A 20257-nucleotide genomic window follows, 5' to 3' on the forward strand; every position below is an offset into this window, starting at 1 on the left:
ATGGCTGATTTTAAGTTTTTACATTGTTCTTTCAAGTCTTCTGCCCTTTCTAAATTTGTTAATGTCTTTGTCATCAGCTTTTGGTTGAGAGTTCCTATGCTGCTATCTTCTAAAAGGTAAATTTTAAGAACTTATTCTTTATTTTGGTCCTTAACCAGCTTATTCACATTTCTGCATTTTGCATAGACGTCAGGAAATGATCTGATCTAGTATCCACTCTCTGGTTAACTCTGGCATCTAGGACATGTCCAGGAAATCCATAATTTATTATTATATATCAATAACATCTATTTCCTCTTGCTGACGAGGTAAATTTGTACACGTCTCTCTTATTAAAGAAACTGTTAGTAATTTTTTCAATGATGAAAGGCAGCAATATCTCTGAGTATTTTCCGTTTTCACTACGTACGTTTTCTCCAAATGTGCCTATAATTTTTGAAACTGGTATGTTTCCAATTCTAGCACTGAGATATCCCACAAGTAAAATCTGACTTTGTTGTCTCTTTTTAAGATCACTTGTAGCTGTTTGTAAAAGACCTTGGACTCGTCAATTTTTCCTTCTTCAGGACATAAATTGGTATTATTCTTAGCTCTTGGACCATTTATTAATACTAGTACAGTGCGTTCATTTACATATTCACTGTTCAGTATTTTATCTTCCCATTTTCTATGAATATAGATTGCAACATCTTTACTTGCTCTTTGTTCCCGATTTACTCCACTGTAGATCATAATATATTCGTCTACATATTTAGTTCCTGACGCTTTCTTCTTTGTTTCTGTAACTGCTCCAGAATCTGTTTCCTTTTCTTTCATATGTTTAGCTACTTAGACTTCCTTAAAAGCAATTCCTCTAACGTTCCAGGTGGCAACTTTCCAAGGTCCATTAATCCATTTTCTCTTTTTATATTTCTTGTCCATATCGTATCCCGGTAATTTATCCTGTTTCCGAGGCTAGAATTAATACTGTAAGTACACTCATTGAGTCCCTGAAAGGGGTACAGACCTATTGCAGGTAAGACTGGTGATGGGACTGCCATCTATGAGCTTTACCAGCCATAGTTCGTAACTCACGTGAGTGAGTTTGGTACAGCATTTCCTCTGTACTCGTTGTTATGATTATATCGTCAATACTGAGTCGTTAGAGCCTCTTCTGCTTGGCAGACTACACCACTGGCAGGTGAAGTTGAATAGTTCGATGAGGGAGGCTGTATATTCACGTCGACATCCCATTAGCACCTATTCGACTGTGTAGGCAATAGGTAGAACAGTTGAGTGCGTCCTTTTATAACTTTACAAGAAATTTAATTTAAAAATAATTATGGAAATTGTTTAGGAAAAAGATCTTTCCTTACGATTTATAATTCATGACCTTATTTCTGTATGTCTGCCACAACATTGCCACCAGCTGGCAGTGTGTAACATCTTTTCTTTGACTTGTGATGCTTATTCTTCTTTCATCTGTTATGTTAACATGAGCTTGTGCAGTCGGTGCAATATGCTTGATATTTTAGCAAATCTTGTTTTATTTTTGGCACGCTGAAGCATCAATTTCTGCATGTTCCTCGAATGACATGTCGCGACTGGACACACTATGTTGTAGATATGATGGACGTGTAGTGCGAGATGCTGGAGATATCAATTTTCTGAAAATATTTACGCCACCTTACTGGCTGTGACCTGATTACGATTGATATTTGCGATCAGTGTGCTTTACAGAACCGATGATGGTAACTTAGATTTGTCGAAACCGGCCATCAAAAATAAAACTATAATTATCTATCTTGGTTGTTGAAGTTTTTGCTTCTACATTTAGTATTAGCTACAAGACTTTCTTGGCTATTGGTTTTGTACATGTTTATATACTTGTAAATGTTCAAGTCTGACATAGCACAATATTTGAAATGCTTGTCTTTCATTCTTGTACAGTTTCCGAAACATGTCTCATTCCATTCTACAGCTGGTGGTAGTCATTAAGCTCAATTGCTAATTCATTCGATATGTTTCGTAACAGCTGTGGGCGTCCCAGTGGGTCGTCATCAGAATAATGCAATATCGTATTTATCTGCCGATACCGGGCATGTGACTTTCAAGTACAACGTCTGATCTGTACGGGAATACACATAGTGGATGTGAGAGTACAGATCGTAGACGCATGGCTGACGACATATGGAAGTTTGCGTCTGGCCCGAGTCCCGCACGGATAACCAAATGATAAGGCGACCGCTCGCGATAAGCAGGAAATCCGGATTTGAGTCCCGGTCCGGCACAAATTTTCATTGTCGACATTCCATTCTACAGCTGATGGTAGTCATTATTCGCAATTGCGAATTCGTTTGATATCTTTATTAGTTTATCTACTATTTTGAAGCACTGGAGAGTGATGGAATATTTTTACGGTGGCATAATTTCTTGCCAAACCCAGGTTTAGAGCTATTCTTGTGAACGCCCCTACTATTCTGAAATTATGTCGACTTGTTAAAGACTAATTTAATAAGTCAATAAATAACCTGTGAACATTATTAGAATTTTTCTTTATCTGAAGTCCTCTGCAAGAGATTTGAAAATTTATGAGACACAATATTCTTTATTTCGGTTTTTTGAGCGTTGACTACTATATATAGTTGTATGGAACTATCCTATTATATCGTTCCATATGACATGAATGAAATTAAGCATGCATCGTAACCTTCGTGACAGTTACATTGCCAAAACTGGCACTCACGCGACGCGCAGGACTTTTACGTTATAGACTAGTAGAACAGGAATATCTGTTGTATATTATTTACAGTTCTGCAATTCAATTTCTTGTCAGTGTTAGCGTCAGGACGGTTTAAAAGCAATTTTTCCCACCATGAGTTACTATTATTGAGAAAGTTACAGCATTCATTGTATAAAACAGCACGAATACTATTTTCTATTCTTATATACACTTTTTACAGCATAACTGTGGAGGTGGTTTATGTACAAAAAGAGTTGGATCGAACCAGTATCTACATTAGTTGCACACATCTTGTGATTTACATCGAGTCGGAAGAAGATTTCATGTGTAAATTGACACAGATTCTTAAAAACACACGTTCTTTTCAGTAAAATATGAAATGATGTGGTTATTAATTGCCAATAATACGTATAAAATTTAAATATCTACAAAACGTTACTCCGTACCGTATAAAAAAAAGCTACATAATGTATCCGTATGGCTTGGGAATTTCGAGATAACCACACATTCAGAATCAGGAAAGGAGACAGGTATGACCCAATTTTTGCAGGCAATGATGAATATAGTGAGAAAAACACTGTAGAAAACTACCGTCAAATGACTACACAGTCTCTTGTTAATTTTTGTTTATGGAAACTTGCGTATATGTTTCTGCGTTTATAAAGAATGATAGTTTTATGAGTTAGCTACTTTTCATTCGTTAACAGATATGTTTGTTTACCGTAAGCGACGATGACGACGCAGAATATTCCGTCTTCATCGGTTATACGGCTAGCTGCTTAAGATACAGCCTCTCATTTACACAACTTGTGTATCTCTGCACTACTCAAACTGTTTTTGTTCTCTCTCTCTTTTGCTTTCCTTATAGGACCAAATGGTAAGTGTGCGGAAGGTGGCATGATACTTTGTGTAAGTAGCAACGGCGACACAGTCGCTTCCGGCCAGTTGTACGACTGCATGGAATGTAGAGCGCATCGCACTTAACACAATCATGCCATTATGCTCTGTCACTTTTTTCTTTCCTTTTTAAGTCCATGCCCATTTTTTGTACAGAACTTTTTTTAATGTCATGTGGCGCGAGTTTTTCATTGTGTTGTAACAACAGAAACCTTTCTCCCGTGGACAAAATAAGAATTGTTTTATTCTGTGTACAAACAATGGAAGTATATAACGCTGGGAAAAGCTCATTCAACTCACATTTTTTGCCAGATTTTTCGCAGTGAATAAGGAAAGAATGCTGTAAACTTCAGACTACTTATAGTTTTCTTCGCCAATCTATAGTGGCCATGACATACGTATGTTCATATTATAAGCAACTTTTTTTATCATTATTTACTTTGTGCCGTGCAGACCTACGCCTGACATAACGGAAGCTGGCCTTGCGCTACCTTTACGTTCTTAATTCCATAAGACGGTGTCTGTTGCCTACGGGAATGGATATTTATCAATGACCTTCAAGATAAATAGCTCAGGACATCCATGTGTTTTATAATTCTTCGGCATAAAATACATGTTGCTTATAGAAAATATCATAACTAAACGACCCTATGCCTTCTACACTCGATATCCTCAGGGACACATTTCTGTTTTTTTCATCCAGCCATATTTCTTTCCATGTTAAGGTTAATGTATGCAGGGGTGTTCTCTGCAGAAGTGCAGAAACCTGTCCCTTCTCCAAGTAAAAGGTTTACAAACTCTCCTTTGTTAAGGTTTTCTGGTTAACAATTGCTCAATTCCTGTTATACCTTAGCGATACACATAACTTGACTACCATCTTTTACTGCAAGATTGCAAATATCACGATTTCTTACAGCTACGCCAATTCTTCCATCAAACATGGACACATTTCCAGACACTTCTTACTGAATTGTAGGTAAATAGTTTACGCAAGTATATACAGGGTGTATCATAATTAATGGCGTAAACGCATACAGTTGAAAGTACACGATGCTAGGAGCAAATATTTCTCAGTAAACACAGGGTCGAAAATGCATACCTTATGAGCTACGAGCATTTTTCATCTTGGTTACTGTGAAGCAAATCTCTTCTGCTCCAAGCTCATTGCTTTCCACATTTTGGGAAGAAGACAAGAAAAAGTAGACAAGAAAACAAGAAAAAATGTTCAGTAAACATTTGCTCCAAAATGCATACCTTTAAAGTTATGAGCAATTGTTCATTAGAAGAGTTGTGTTTCCAAATAGCGATTACCTTTATCTGAACATTAAGACATAACATGAACTTACAGACGTAAACGACCACTTCGTTTCATCCATGTCACAAAAAAAGCACTCCGTATTCAGGCCACTTGTGGCCTACCGGGACCATTCGACCGCCGTGTCATCCTCAGAGAAAGGTTGCAGATAGGAGGGGCATGGGGTCAGCACACCGCTCTCCCCGTCGTTATGATGGTATTCTTGACCGAAGCCGCTGCTATTCGGTCGAGTAGCTCGTCAATTGGCATCACGATGCTGAGTGCACCCCGAAATATAGCAACAGCGCATGGCGACTGGATGGTTACCCATCCAAGTGCCGGCCACTCCCAACAGCGCTTAACTTCGGTGATCTCACGGGAACCGGTGTAGCCACTGCGGCAAGGCCGTTGCCCATGTCAAAAATAAAGCCAACGTAAAATAATAATGTATATGGTAACATCGTGTGTATCCATTGAGGTACAAAAAGCTCAATAGGTTGTTTACACCAGATTACACATTATGCTACACACAATAATTCCGTTCTATACGTTTGACGTCTACGTCTGTCTTCATAGATGATCAGAGTGAGCACCTTGCATTTGCAAACACTTCTCCAGTATCTGGGTCATACTTTGCTAGACCCTATCCATCACACCAGCATCGGCCATTGCCAAAGCGGCGTGCACGCGAGCCATTAGGTCGCTTACATCTATGAGTGGAGTGCTACAAACTTGTTGCATTAAGTGTCCCCACATATAAAAATCTAGTGGATTAAGGTTTCGGGAACGCGGAGGCCAGAACATTGGACCCCACCATCAATCCATTCGCCTGGAAACGCTTTATTTAAATTGTCACGCACATCCACTCCAAAATGTGGTGGTGCACCATCGTGCTAAAACCAAAGCTGTCGCCAAACACCAAGTGGGACTCTTTCGAACATTGCAGCCAAAGTATTGCAAATGAACGTACGATACAGGGTAGCATTCAACTTGTCCGTCAATGGGTAAACGACCGAAGGCACTCTTCGCACGATTCCAGCCAAAACGTTGATGCCAAAGCTTGCCTGAAAGCCACGTTCACTGGCGACATGTGGGTTGTGTTCCGACCACTAATGTCTATTGTGGGGCTTGAAAATACGTTCATGAGTGATGCTAGATTCGTGAGTTCATATCACGTTATTTGTAAGACGTTCCTTATCTTTCACTTGGTGCGAAAAGGATTCACAAAACTGTGCTCGTCGAATGCAGTCTTTTGGCCTTTGATGTTGAGTTAACGTGTAATATTGATGCAATTCATCATCTTGCTACACTTCAACGACCAGTCTTTAAGTTAGGTGGAACTGCCTTGCGATATCGTGGGTACTTCGCTGAGGTGACTGGTAAACAGTTTCAACAATCACGTCCTCTGTACGTCTGATGCTTGTATGACCTTTGTCCACTACTTGTGGACAAAGATCGATGGTTCTCCGAAGGCGTTACTCCAGGCAACGAACAACATTCTTATCAGGACAGTACCTTTGAGCGTACCGTGCAGCATACGCACGAGCAATAGCAACACCAGCAGCTTTCTCATCGGACGCACCCAGCACCAAAAGCATATCGACTTATTCATGTTTTGTGTCTTTCATCGCAAAGCAGTCCTTCATGAATTTGGCAATATCAGTTATGATTGTGCACTACGTGGCTGACAAGAACATGAATGCAGTTAATTGGATCTCACTGTCATGTGATACCCTGTTGTGGTGTGAGAAACGATGTCCTGCTTATAAACGACAAGAACTAGGGAACGAAGGCCTAAAAATTTAAAAAGGAACCTGACGAGAATTCGAATCATAGCTCCATGGTTGATGTGGGTCTCGTATCCCAGCAGTCTACTCAGTGAGCTGCGGTACGGTAGTGCTGGCTGATACAAATTCCTCTCTAGATTCTGATGCACTGCACTATGTGACAGTGTCGCCATCTCATCGTTTTCATACACGAGTTTTCAAAATCCATCCCATCTGACTTTGCTGGATAAATTTTTGTCTTGAATCTGGATGCATAATCGTATGCTGTCCTCCAAGTGAAGCATTTTTTCTTCGTACTGTATACAGGGTGTATCATAATTAATGGCGTTAACGCATGCAGTTGCAAGTACACGACACTAGAAGCAAAAAAGTCTCAGTAAACACAGGGGCGTCTTTCATCTTCGAAACTGCGAATCAAATCTCTTCTACCGCAAGCTCTTTGCCTTCCATAGTAACACAGCAACAAAACGAAGCACACGAGATGCCACATTCTGAAGGTCTAAACTGGATACAGTTTGATAACAGTGGATAACTGAAAAAAAAATGTTCAGCGCGATAGTGACTCGACCGTCGACGAGTCTCCGTATCTGTTCTCTTCGGCCTTGCCTCGTCTCACTGCATTAATGGGACATCTCCAATACAGTGTAAAGTTCGTATTACCCGTTCTCGGCCACAACGCATCCAGTTACGGCTTTTCCGGAGTCTTGTTTATTTTTATTTTTTTAAATTGCATTTCTGTTAAACCTGTTGGCAGGTCTGTGTTATGCTAGATACACTTTTGTCTTGAACTGGGGCGAGAAAACTTATGCCGACGGCTATGTGTGGCATTTTTTCTTCACATTCATTCTCAGACAATACACCGATTACGATTGATAATACAAACTATTTCACATACATTATATACAGTGGAATGAGCAGCAACACTGACGATTCTTCTTTCCTCTGGATGTGGAAAATGGTATCGTTAATCGACACAGATATTTTAAAACATAGCATTCATCATTCAACCACAGGAAAATCCAGAAGTCACATGGTAACAAAAAAAGCAAGTTTCCTCCTGTTGCACTAGCCTAGAGCAAATTTCTGTTCTCGTGAAATCGTTCTGGATGATATCCTTGATGAGAAGTTCTCATGGCTTCGATCGTCGTTAGAGAGTTTTATGTAAAGTAACGCTGCCTACCGAAATTTTTCTCCCTCATACTCCTCACTTTTCATGTCCATTGACGCATCGACATTAACAGCAAACTAATTCATAGTTTGTCACGTTGTATTTAGTGGCAGTGCATGTCTGACATTTTAAAAAGTTGATGTGTTTCTAGTTGTAGGGTAGTTAAATGTTTTACTCTATGTGTCCAGTTATAGATGTGTATTAACTGTTTATTTTAGAAGCTCAGTAGCATATTGTTACCCATTTTTTCGCCTTTTCTCTTTTCCACATTTCAGCTGTGATTTATCACTAGTTAAATGCACTAAATTTTATGTCGTTCTGCATTTAGTACCACATGTTATTGGCACGCCAGCGTATATGTGAAAAATATATGTTTAAGTCCGGTGTGGCACAATTTTATTTATAGTGGAGAACTGAACCCCTTAATAAAACGGACTGCGACTTCCAAGCGACATAAAGGCTTGCATTCTGTTAAGAGAATCCATCCCTGAATTTTCCCAGGTCTTCAACAGTAAATGTTACATTCCGAAAGAATTTCGATATCTTTCTCAATATGGCGATCGTAATGAAAACCTAAGTTTATTCCACGCTATCTCGCAAGAGAACACAGTGATATTTGAAAGAAAAAGCTAGAGGTAGTATAAAACAGTACGATCTCCAAGAGGTACTTGCCCATAGGTTTTATCGCAGCTTTGCAAAGAATTTACTAATTGACGCAATATCTAGTTAAATACACATTATTCACGAGTAGTGCATTATGAGCCTTAATAGCATTTGATGTTTCCCATGTTTTAACTATTAAGGTAAAAGCTGACTACATAATTACTAAAAGAACTTCCATTTGGATTTTGGAATTTTTTTCAGCATTTGGAGCGTAAAATGAAAAATCTTTCAAATTTAATATAAAGAAATCGCAAATTTCGTTATATCCCTTGAGAATTTTCAAGGGAATCGCCTTCTTTCTTCGAACCAGCCCACATAACGTTCGATAGGCCATCATAAGGACGACGAAAAAGACCAAGTGAATTGGGATAGCTTGTATTTCCGTAGACTTAATGATAGAAGAAGTCTGTTCGTCTCTACAACTTGCCGATCAGTGGTAAGTACATGCATTCAGAAGTTACATGCGTACAATACAAATTCATGTATTGTCAGACATTGCGAAAGTTATTAGTGTCTACCTGTTTAACTAATTCCAGTCCGAGCAAAATTAGAGACACTGGGAAATTTTAATTTCGAATTATTTAACCTTTTAGTAAACTCCACATCAGTTGCATCCTCGTACTGAAACATTTTCGCAAATTTTGTAACTGCCAGATAAAATTTCCTACATTGTTTTGTGTTCATATCAACCAAAATGTTATGAAATGATACGTTGTTGCTGGCTCAGTTCATAGCCTCTGCTAAATGTCCCACTGTTAGAACTATGCATTTCGTCCACATTGAAATGATGCTGCCCTGGTATCTAACTGAATTATTTCCTGTTAGTCAGTACTTTCGTCTTTCTTTTCGTTAGTACCTCCGTCTCTCAGTGATTTCGTAGTTATACATTTACTTTTAGATCGACATTGTATGTCTCTGATTGCAAATCTAAGTATTTTGTTAATAATCTACATTGTTTCGTTAACATTTTTTCCTTTATCACAGCTATGTTTGCTATGTTTTAAATCTGTTTCAATTTATTTGAAAGCTGCCGGTCACCTGAACCGTCCTGTTTAACTTGTATGTGTAATATGTATTTAGAGCTCTGGGAGCTCACCCTCAGGCTTTTCATACAATATACATGATCCGTTTACGTCATGAAACTTCCTGGCAGATTAAAACTGTGTGCCCGACCGAGACTCGGACTTGGGACCTTTGCCTTTCGCGGGCAAGTGCTCTACCATCTGAGCTACTGAAGAACGACTCACGCCCGGTACTCACAGCTTCACTTCTGCCAGTATCTCGTCTCCTACCTTCCAAACTTTACAGAAGCTCTTCTGCGAACCTTGCAGAACTAGCACTCCTGAAAGAAAGGATATAGCGGAGACATGGCTTAGCTGAAACTATCAGCGCACACTCCGCTGCAGAGTGAAAATCTCATTCTGTAAACATTCCCCAGGTTGTGGCTAAGCTATGTCTCCGCTATATCCTTTCTTTCAGGAGTGCTAGTTCTGCAAGGTTCGCAGAAGAGCGTCTGTAAAGTTTGGAAGGTAGGAGACGAGATACTGGCAGAAGTGAAGCTGTGAGTACCGGGCGTGAGTCGTGCTTCGGTAGCTCAAATGGTAGAGCACTTGCCCGCGAAAGGCAAAGGTCCCGAGTTCGAGTCTCGGTCGGGCACACAGTTTTAATCTGCCAGGAAGTTTCATATCAGCGCACACTCCGCTGCAGAGTGAAAATCTCATTCTGGAGTTTACGTCATACTTAACCTAAGCAGTAAGCAGTGTTCAGTAAGTTATCCATTGCCTCACTCGGGTGTACAAGCATTGCCCTCCTAACGCATAGTGAATCCTTCCCTCCCATAATTATGTGGAAGATCACTGAGTGCTTTATACTTAGAGCAATTTTCCTTTTATTGTCCTACCTATGATCATACTTGATGTTTGCGTTATGAGTCGATGATTACTCAGTAGCTGATAATTTTTCCACTGCTACCAATGGCCAAATGCGTAGCTTTATGTTCGCTTTCTCTTTATGTAATATATTCCAACACACATTTCACAAAATACGGAGCACTCTCCACCAACTGATTAGCGACAGTGCAAATGACATCCAGAAGTGAGTCACTGCAGTCGACATCGAAAGATCGAGGCTGAGTATTGCTTGAGAGATGTTGCTACAAATGTCATCTTACGGCAACTCGTTTTTTCCACCGTCAACAGAGGTTTGGGGTGGTAAAGACCGTGACCATCTGACTGGGCAGTATCTTTTGCTTAACACACTCGGTGGGGGAAATTATCGTATCTCTCTTCATGAAGTACTGCCGAAAACGTTGGAGAAAGTCCCGCTAGCAGACCCACAAAAATTTGTCGTTAATGTCAGAGAAAGTGTAGAAAATATTCCCCCCCCCCCCTTTTTTTTTAAGGAAAGGCGTGCCAGTAGCGTGGTAATCACATTCTACCAGCCTCACTTCTGTTGGCTGCTCATGTGAAGGGAGATGAAGAGTTTGATGCGCTGAAGCCGCAGCCATTATTCATGAAACACCTGGTTGTTCTGAGCGATTTACATTATCATTAGAACGCATTAATGTAAATAGAACGCCATTTCAGCAACATCTCTAAAACAATGCTTATCACAAGTCAGTTTGAACACCTTCTCTGATCATCACTAGGAGTCAGCGTCTTCAGGGAACCCTGGTGGGCAAATGTTGCACCTGTGACATTTCTCTAACATAAAAAAAGTTCTTTTGTCACCCTTAAACACCAAACTTTGATATACATAGTTTTTGTACACCCTGTGTGTCTTCATTCAATCAGATGTTTAAGCGTATTCCGACTTGTCCAACACAGTTGGACAGTGATAAAGTACATATTACATTTTGATACCCTATTCCTGTCCTGATTTGCATCCAGTATTAAACTTCTCTGTATATCAATATTGGTTCTGTTAAACGTTTTGGCTATTTTATCAGATAAAGCTTCTTGAAATGCATGCAAATATTTTGATAGGCTGGGTGAAACATTTAATAGTGTTGTTTCTTATGTGATGGACTTCCTTTATATACTGAAGGCGACTCTGGTTTCTCTTTGTTACGCCCCTACTAAGGAAGTCAAATGTCCCGTTCTTTTAATGGTCAATTTTAAATAGAAAATGTTGGTATAACTTGCTGGAATTGATTTATTTTGCCTTAGTTTCCTCATTTGTGCAATCTTGCATCATGCTTTTACCCTTTATGTACATATTTATATAGCTGTCTTTTGTGCGAATTTTCATTTACTTGGAAATTTTATTCTCCGGACATTTGGTGAAAATATCTGTCATTAGACTAAAAACAATACTACCCTTCACCAACCCACTTCTTGTGTATGTATAATACTAGAAATATATTTATCACAGTGAAGTAGTACCATTTCATATAGTTGTAAGCTGGGATTTTAGAGTAGATTAAAAACAATAGGCACGATGGGGCTGTTGGTTCACTTTTGTCCATAAGAATTTGTGGTTCACCTTTTGTTTTAAGCTATTGTTTATGCTGCATCATTCACGATTTGGAAAATATAAGTGTTTATGAAAACCTTCCTGTATTATTTACAGCTATTTTTCTATAATTACTATCGTTGAACCTTTATTTACCATAACAGAAAACACTTTTTTATGAATTTTCTCTTTATGTGTGAAAGTATTTTAATATCTGATGTACAATGGAATGGCTCACTAAATCCGTTTGTTGGTTGACCTTCAAATTGCCAAGTTCAAAGTTGTTATTTTACTCGTATATTCTTGTGTTTATGATAGATTTAGTCATGCATGACTCCATAAATAAGGAGTGACAAATCGCTCTAGCAGAACTGTATTAACTGTTCTGTCACGAATACTTTGATAACTTTGTACCATGTTATTTCTCAGTGGCAATGTGTTTTACAATTCTCGTGCAACAATCTTCTCATGCTTTTGTGGTGTAGGTACAAATCCGATACTAGGTCTTGTTTCGCATTTGAGACCTTGGAGGTAAATGGGTAGGTAACCAACATTTAGAAGCTATACATGTAATTTGTATTTTTGCTTATTTATGTTATCATTTTTGTGTCACTTTCGATTATTAAACCCATATTTTCGTTTCTTTCAGCACATGCAGAAACGAAAACTTGATGACTGGAGATAGTTTTCCTTTGTTATATATTTTATAACTTAAAAATGCTAATTACTTAATGAACTGAGCATTCCCTAGTACTGAAACTCATAATTTGTCCTCTTTCATTAGATGTTGGAAATATGGAAATAAAAGTAGGAAAAATTGCTTCTATCTGCATGTAATGACACATGTAAACTAATTTTATACTATTTCTCTACAAATACCTACATAACGTAAAGGTATTACACTAATGGCCATTAAAATTGTTACACCAAGAAGAAATGCAGATGATAAACGGTTATTCATTGGACAAATACATTATACTAGAACTCACATGTGATTACATTTTCACGCAATTTGGGTGCATAGATCCTGAGAAATCAGACCCAGAACAACCACCTTTGCCCGTAATAAAGGTCTTGATACGCCTGGTCGTTGAGTCAAACAGAGCTTGGATGGCGTGTACAGGTACAGCTACCCATGCAGCTTCAACACGATACCACAGTTCATCAAGAGTAGTGATTGGTGTAGTGTGACGAGCTAGTTGCTTGGCCACCATTGACCAGACGTTTTCAAATGGTGGGAGATCTGGAGAATGACCTGGCCAGGGCAGCAGTCGAACATTTTCTGTATCCAGAAAGGACCGTTCAGGACATGCAGCATGCGGTCGTGCATTGTCCTGTTGAAATGTAGGGTTTTGCAGGGATCAAATGAAGGATAGAGCCACGGGTCGTAACACATCTGAAATGTAAGGTCCACTGTCCAAAGTGTCGTCAATGCGAACAAGAGGTGACCGAGATGTGTAACCAATGGCACCCCATAGCAAACGACGGGTGATACGAAAGTATGGCGGTGACGAATACACGCTTCCAATGTGCGTTCACCGTGATGTCGCCAAACACGGATGAGACCACCATGATGCTGTGAACAGAATCTGGATTCAACCGAAAAAATGACGTTTTGCCATTCGTGCACCCAGGTTCGTTGTTGAGTACACCATCGCAGGCGCTCCTGTCTGTGATGCAGCGTCAAGGGTAACCGCAGCCATGGTCTCCGAGCTGATAGTCCATGCTGTTGCAAACGTCGCCGAACTGTTCGTGCAGATGGTTGTTGTATTGCAAACGTCCCCATCTGCTGACTCAAGGATCGAGACGTGGCTGCATGATCCGTTACAGCCATGCGGATAAGATGTCTGTCATCTCGACTGCTAGTGATACGAGGCCGTTGGGATCCAGCACGGTGTTCCGTATTACCCTCCTGAATCCACCGATTCCATATTCTGCCAATAGTCATTGGATCTCGACCAACGCGAGCAGCAATGTCGCGATACGATAAACCGCAATCGTGATAGGCTACAATCCGACCTTTATCAAAGTCGGAAACGTGATGGTACGTATTTCTCCAGCTTACACGAGGCATCACAACAACGTTTCACCCGGAAACGCCGGTCAACTGCTGTTTGGAAATCGGTTGGGAACTTTCCTCATGTCAGCACGTTTTAGGTGTCGCCTCCAGCGCCAACCTTGTGTGAAAGCTAATCTTTTGCATATCACAGCATCTTCTTTCTGTCGGTTAAATTTCGCGTCTATAGCGCGTCTATTTCGTGGTATGTTAATGTCCAGTAGTGTATTATGTGCTAGTTGTTCGACATGGACAGGTAAGGTTCAAGGGGGAAAATCTAAAATTTGATACAGTTTGGTAAAAAAATCTCTCAAGCGCTCCAGCAAACCAAAGTAGCCAGAAAAAGTATTGTTTATACCTGACGGTAGGAAATACCGTTGTGACTATATAGCTTCATCAACAGTCTTCAGCCCTTTACCCTGTATAGTTTTCTTCATGTCAAGCAGGTTTCTCGGCAGTGTGACGTATGTTACGGATATCGTTACAATATGGAATATGTAACAAGAAGAAACTAACAGCCAACCTACTTTCACATAGGTACACTTCAAAAGATATTCTTACTTGGAAGCACGATAACACTGTCATACTCATACGTTACTATTAGTATAAGAACACAACTCAAACCTCTGTGAACAGAACAAATATTGGTACTTTTTCCAAGCATGTGGCAAAACTTCACCACACCACAGTAATATTTGTAAATGTAGCATCGAACCCATCACCTGAACTTTGAGAAGTTTTAAGAACGTTGCTGTACACCTTAGGTTAATCATGATTTGACTTTTTCATGTTCTAATTGTTCAGAGAGCATTTACTAGAGATCCTAGAATATGTAGTGCACGATAACTACATCCAAACAAGGCAATTTTTGTGACTTGTCGTCATGAAGTGAATTAAATTCTTTAAGAATACCTGGATTGAAATTATTACTTCTGATATTATTCTTATTATTACTTTGTTGCTTCCAGTATATTTTAGAGCAAAATACTTTCTACGTAGTATAACGAAATATATATTTTTTCCTAAATTTATATAGGCAATTAAAGGCATTAATGGGCGACAGTCTCGGACATGTGTAGGGACAAAAATGGCAGCAGCAGACTTAATTTGGCTACTTTTCCTAAAATATTTTAATTGCTACATAGCTCTCAAACCACGAGTACACAACATATCTTTCCTTCTGCTTTTAACGTCGTTACGAAGAGTATAACGTCCGTATTTTGTTTCCACTTCCACACCGCTGTACGCTGATATGTCCAGTAATCTATCTAAAATAAACGTTGTTTCAACGCAGAGGCTAATATCCTGCATATTTACACACCATAAAAACACTGTCTCAGTTCATGCGATAATTAGGAAACAGTGGGTCATTATTAAAACTCAGAACCTCTTCAGGAAATTGATCATAAAGTTTTGTGTTTCAGTGTGTTCAAAATTAATGAAAATTATTAGTAGATAGTACATCAGTTTTCGGTGGAAGCTCTGTTGTAATACAGTGAAATCTTCCCGAAGGTTCTAAAACTTCCGACGATTTGCCATACTGAATTATTTCTATAACTTCGATGTAATCTTCACACAACGTACACTCACTATGCAAATTAGAGAAGACGTACACCAAAAACGGGTGTCATTAAACGTTTGATATAAACATATGATGTTTGGTAACTCACGTATGGAAACAGTACAATTGTTCAAGGAAGTCCTGCCGTAAAGAATGAAGGAAGGAGAAGAAATATTTGTTTCCAGTCCAAAGAAAGATGACTCTAAAAGACAAGAATGTGGTAATATTTCGAAATTCTGACTTATCGCCCTTTACTCAGAACCGCTTTGTAATGGATTACACTAATTATATTTGAAGTTTTCCTATTCTGAGTACAATGTGATTCCTGGGAGAGGGAGGGCTATGGTTCGTGCGCATGTATGAAACGTGTGTGTGCGCAGGCGTGTGAATGGAGAGAAAGACAGAGGAGGCTAATTCAGCCTATGCTAGGGAAATCCGCATGCGGAACTGAATACAGTGGAGGGCTGAGTAGTGTGTTTTCCTTTCCAGGATACAGGAGCACACTCGCTCCCCCTGCAGTGTGATGTGCCTCAGGCGTGTGGGACACGGGTAAGACAACGATAAGGAACTTACTTACATAGGTCTAAACATACACTGGCTGGCTAAATTTGGTTCATGGCAATTGATAATTTTAGAAAAAGAGAGATCATTTAGGCAGTCAGATAATCTTTGTTACTCAGCAAACAGATAAACTTACTGAAAGAAAATGATTCCGACTGGTTAAAGTCCTAGAAATTGTAGTCATATCAATGAAGTTATGCTTATACCATTTACGACGACCTAATGACAGAAGCGCAGTGAGACACAGTATGAAGTACATCGATGGAAGTATTTCTCCAGTTTCTATTTCAAATAATTTTCCAATTGTTAATCAGTTTTCTAGTGCGAGTATCCTATAAATAAAAATATCAGGGTAACCTTGTGTCCATACAAAAAGGAGAATGAACACGAACTAGACATTTACCGTAAATAATAATAACAACGGACTAAGGAAACCAGTTAACACTGCCACTATTCTATCAGAGCTAACAATAATTCTGGACTGAAATTTTTTAATATTTTATATCCCTCTATCTTAACTTTCCAGCGAGAATAAAGAAACTACGTTTGGCCATTTACTATCCTTTTAAAGTCTCTTTAATCCAAAAATCGTAGAGTCACCTGTAGTTACTACCATTAGTGTTAGGCCAGAGTTTCCGCCCTTATAAGGTATTTTCATCTGGAGAATAATTTGTAAATGTAGATTTAATTTAGTTTCCGGCTACATAGGAAAGATCAGAAATAAGTCTGTACAATGAGAGCACCAGGTAACCTAATAGACAACGGACTAAAAGAGAGAGAACACGTACATACGAATAAGCTAACCAAAAGCTGAACCCTGCATGAATTTCACTTTGAACTGTCTTGGAATGGGTTTGTAAGTCGACAGTTCTTTTAATTCCATTAATGGAGTCGCGACCGTTTAAGAGCGTGTGCGACTGTTAACATGTCCCGTCTATTATTAACAGTCTTCACCATCTAATGTTTGTATTTGGCAAAAACTGCAAATTAGAGATGCTTGCAGGTACTTATCTTGCCTTAATGTTAGGCTTCTGACCAAGAATTACGAGATCAATAGCAACACAACAAAACTGTATACTCAGCATGAGAACACCTTAAACAAGCGCTTAATTTGTCACTGATCGGCAACTTTCCTTGACAGCAGCTTTATCAAACTAATTAGCTTACACAGAGACTAAAACAATAATATTCCAATGCAGTATTCAAAACATAGGGTCGACAAAACGCAACTTAATTACAGACCTGATAGCTAAAAAGAAATTTTCGGGGTAATTCCCACATTAATAGAAGATACACAAATCATTGACATTCATGTTCACATACAAGAATTATTATAAGATTATCGCTATGTCAACATTACTTTTAACAGTTAGTACTGCTTTACAATGTGACAGTTGATTAAAGTCAAACAGTTTGAAAAGCTGTTGCGTGCAGTGTAGAAGATGCAACTGAAATGGAAAATATTGTTATGTATGTTGAAGATCAGAATGGAATTCATAGCCCGTAGAGCCTTCTTTTGTCAAGTGACTGATTCAGCACAGAGGTAGCAATTTCAAACTCGATCTTCCTAGTCAAATACCACTGTAGCTCCTCACGACCCAATCTGACAACGAAGTTCTAGCCTACATATTTCTACTATGGCTCTGTCAACAGGAGTGACAGTGTGGCGTCACCATTTCGGTTTAATGGTGTTTCCCGTGAAACGCATCGCATCCTTCTGAAATCACCGTGTTTGTTCATTCTTTTGGAACCGATGCATTTCGGGCTGATCACAATATTCAGAAATTCATCAAGCAAGTCAATTTCGTTAGGAACTTCTATACCGAAGGGTGGTTACTAGAGCTGCTCCGAACGCACGCATTAACAATACAATTTCACAATTTCAGTACATATAAAATAGCACAGTACGGTTATGGTATATTCAGATAGCTGGCTACACAAAATCAATGATTCTTCGTCAAATATTTCATTCGATCATTTATGTATTTGTATCTATGTTATGAAGTAGAAAAATAAATGTCAGCACCTACTTTCACTTACAGCACCGATCAACTATAAGGTACTTAACACAATATGTTCAAAAATTCGGGGCCTAAACTCACAAAAATGGTGACAGAAACAACCAGGTGCCATAAATGCATACTGACTGAGTTAGGTGTATAGAGGAGGTCACTGAATGTGCTTAAATATTAAAACAATGTTAAAAGTATATTGAAGTTTAAAGATAATGTAGGAGCAGGGACACTAACTTGGATGACTAAAATCTACTTTTTCCAATTACCGTCACAGTTGCACTCAAAAATTGCATACCCTATGGCTATGGTTTGAGAATGGACATTTTAATCCGAACTAGTTACCATAAAACAAAAGTTTTTAAATGCAACTGTGACAGAAAATAGAAAAAACAAAGCATAAAAAGTGAAATGTTAAATTTTCCCATCCTTTATTGTACTGATCGATGTTACAGCAAATGATTAAAACGAGCATCATTAACTTCAGCACAGAGCCGGTAGCGACGTAGTATGCGTTCCCTTATCGACGGAAAATCTGCGGCGTGTTTCCTACGCGTGTGGCCACTGAAAGAATTCTTACTACTAATTTCTCTTGTGAATCTACACGGGTAGGCGCCATCCAAAGAAATCCAATGATGTGAAATCCCGAAGTCTTGCATGCCATACATAACGCTCCATGTTATGTGCTGTGATTGTCAAGCAGGCACTACAGCGCTACATGCTGTTTACTGACTCAATATGAGCGTCAAGATGTCACACCTAACTCAAATCAGTGTTTGTGTAACCATGCTTGAAGGAGGTACTTTTTCTTCATCTCTTTCGCAACGGGCTTAAGTAAGCATGTTTAGCTCCCACTCATTATGTGTCTTCTGAACCTGGCTGCTGAACGAATATATTTGTTGTTGTCTCTAACATTATATGTTAGTTTGAGCACTGAAGTTCTGCTCTCCTTTAAACTACTTTTTGAGCCTTTTCAGTGTCCTCTTCAGACAGAGCATAAGCAAACTGCATAGCGCGATACAGGGTACTGGCTCTAGAATAAGACGATGAAAAAATATTTATTGTATCGCTATGAGTGATACTTATATTGAGCGTTGTGTCGAGGAATAAATTGTTTTATTTACTATGGCACATGTGACAATAGTCATGAGATACCTCCTAATATCTTGTCAGACTTCCTTCTGCGCGAAACTAGCGCTGCAACTCGACGTCGCATGGACTCAACAAGCCGTTCGAAGTCCCCTGCAGAAATATTGAGCCCTGCAGCCTCTATAGCTGAAGTGTTAACAATGCAGGAATTTGTGCATGAACTCACCTGTCAATTACGACCCATAAATGTACCATGAAACTGATTTCTGGCGATCTGGGTGACCAAATAATTCGCTCAAATTGTCCAGAGCGTTCTTCAAAACAATCCGCGAACACTTGTTGCCCTGTGACTTGCTGCAATGTCATCTATAAAAATTCCATAATTGTTTGGAAATATGAAGCCCATGAATGGCTGCAAATGGTCTCCAGGTAGTCGAACATAACCATTTCCAGTCGATGATCGGTTCAGTTGGGCCAGAGGACCCAGAGGACCCAGTCCATTCCATGTAAATAGATCAAACACCATCATGGACCATCACCACCTTGTACAGTGCCTCGTGGGGTCTGCGCCACACACAAACACCACAATCAGCTCTTACCAACTGCGATGTCGTGCTGTTAGTAAAGACACTGACGTGGTCGTCTGCTGCCATAGCCCATTAACGCCAAATTTCGCCGCACTATCCTAACGGATACATCCGTCGCTCGTCCCACATTGACTTTTGCGGTTGCTTGAAGCAGTGTTGCTTGTCTGTTAGCACTGACAAATCTACGCAAATGCCACTGGTCTCGGTCGTTAAGTGGAGGCCGTCGGCCACTGCGTTGCCCGTGGTGAGAGGCAATGCCTGACAATTGGCATTCTTGGCACAATCTTGACACTGTGGATCTCGGAATACTGAATTCCCTAACGCTTTCTGGAACCGAATGACCCATGCGTCTAGCTCCGACTACCATTTCGCGTTCAAAGTCTTTTAATACAAGTCGTGCCGCCATG

General features: G+C 39.5%; 1 protein-coding gene across 2 annotated transcripts in view; it reads left to right on the top strand.

Moving 5' to 3' along the window:
- The window catches only part of LOC126272446 (regulator of G-protein signaling 17), a 1065106-nt gene that overhangs the window by 612542 nt on the left and 432307 nt on the right, over nt 1-20257 (top strand). Inside the window, exon 3 of one of the 2 annotated variants that reach the window (XM_049975320.1) lies at nt 16091-16150. The exons of the other annotated variant lie outside the window; for it this stretch is intronic. Coding sequence (XP_049831277.1) covers nt 16091-16150 — 60 coding nt within the window. The remainder of the gene's footprint in view (nt 1-16090; nt 16151-20257) is intronic. 2 annotated transcript variants of the gene reach the window in all.

This window comes from Schistocerca gregaria, chromosome 5, assembly GCF_023897955.1.
Source record: "Schistocerca gregaria isolate iqSchGreg1 chromosome 5, iqSchGreg1.2, whole genome shotgun sequence".
Taxonomy (NCBI): domain Eukaryota; kingdom Metazoa; phylum Arthropoda; class Insecta; order Orthoptera; family Acrididae; genus Schistocerca; species Schistocerca gregaria.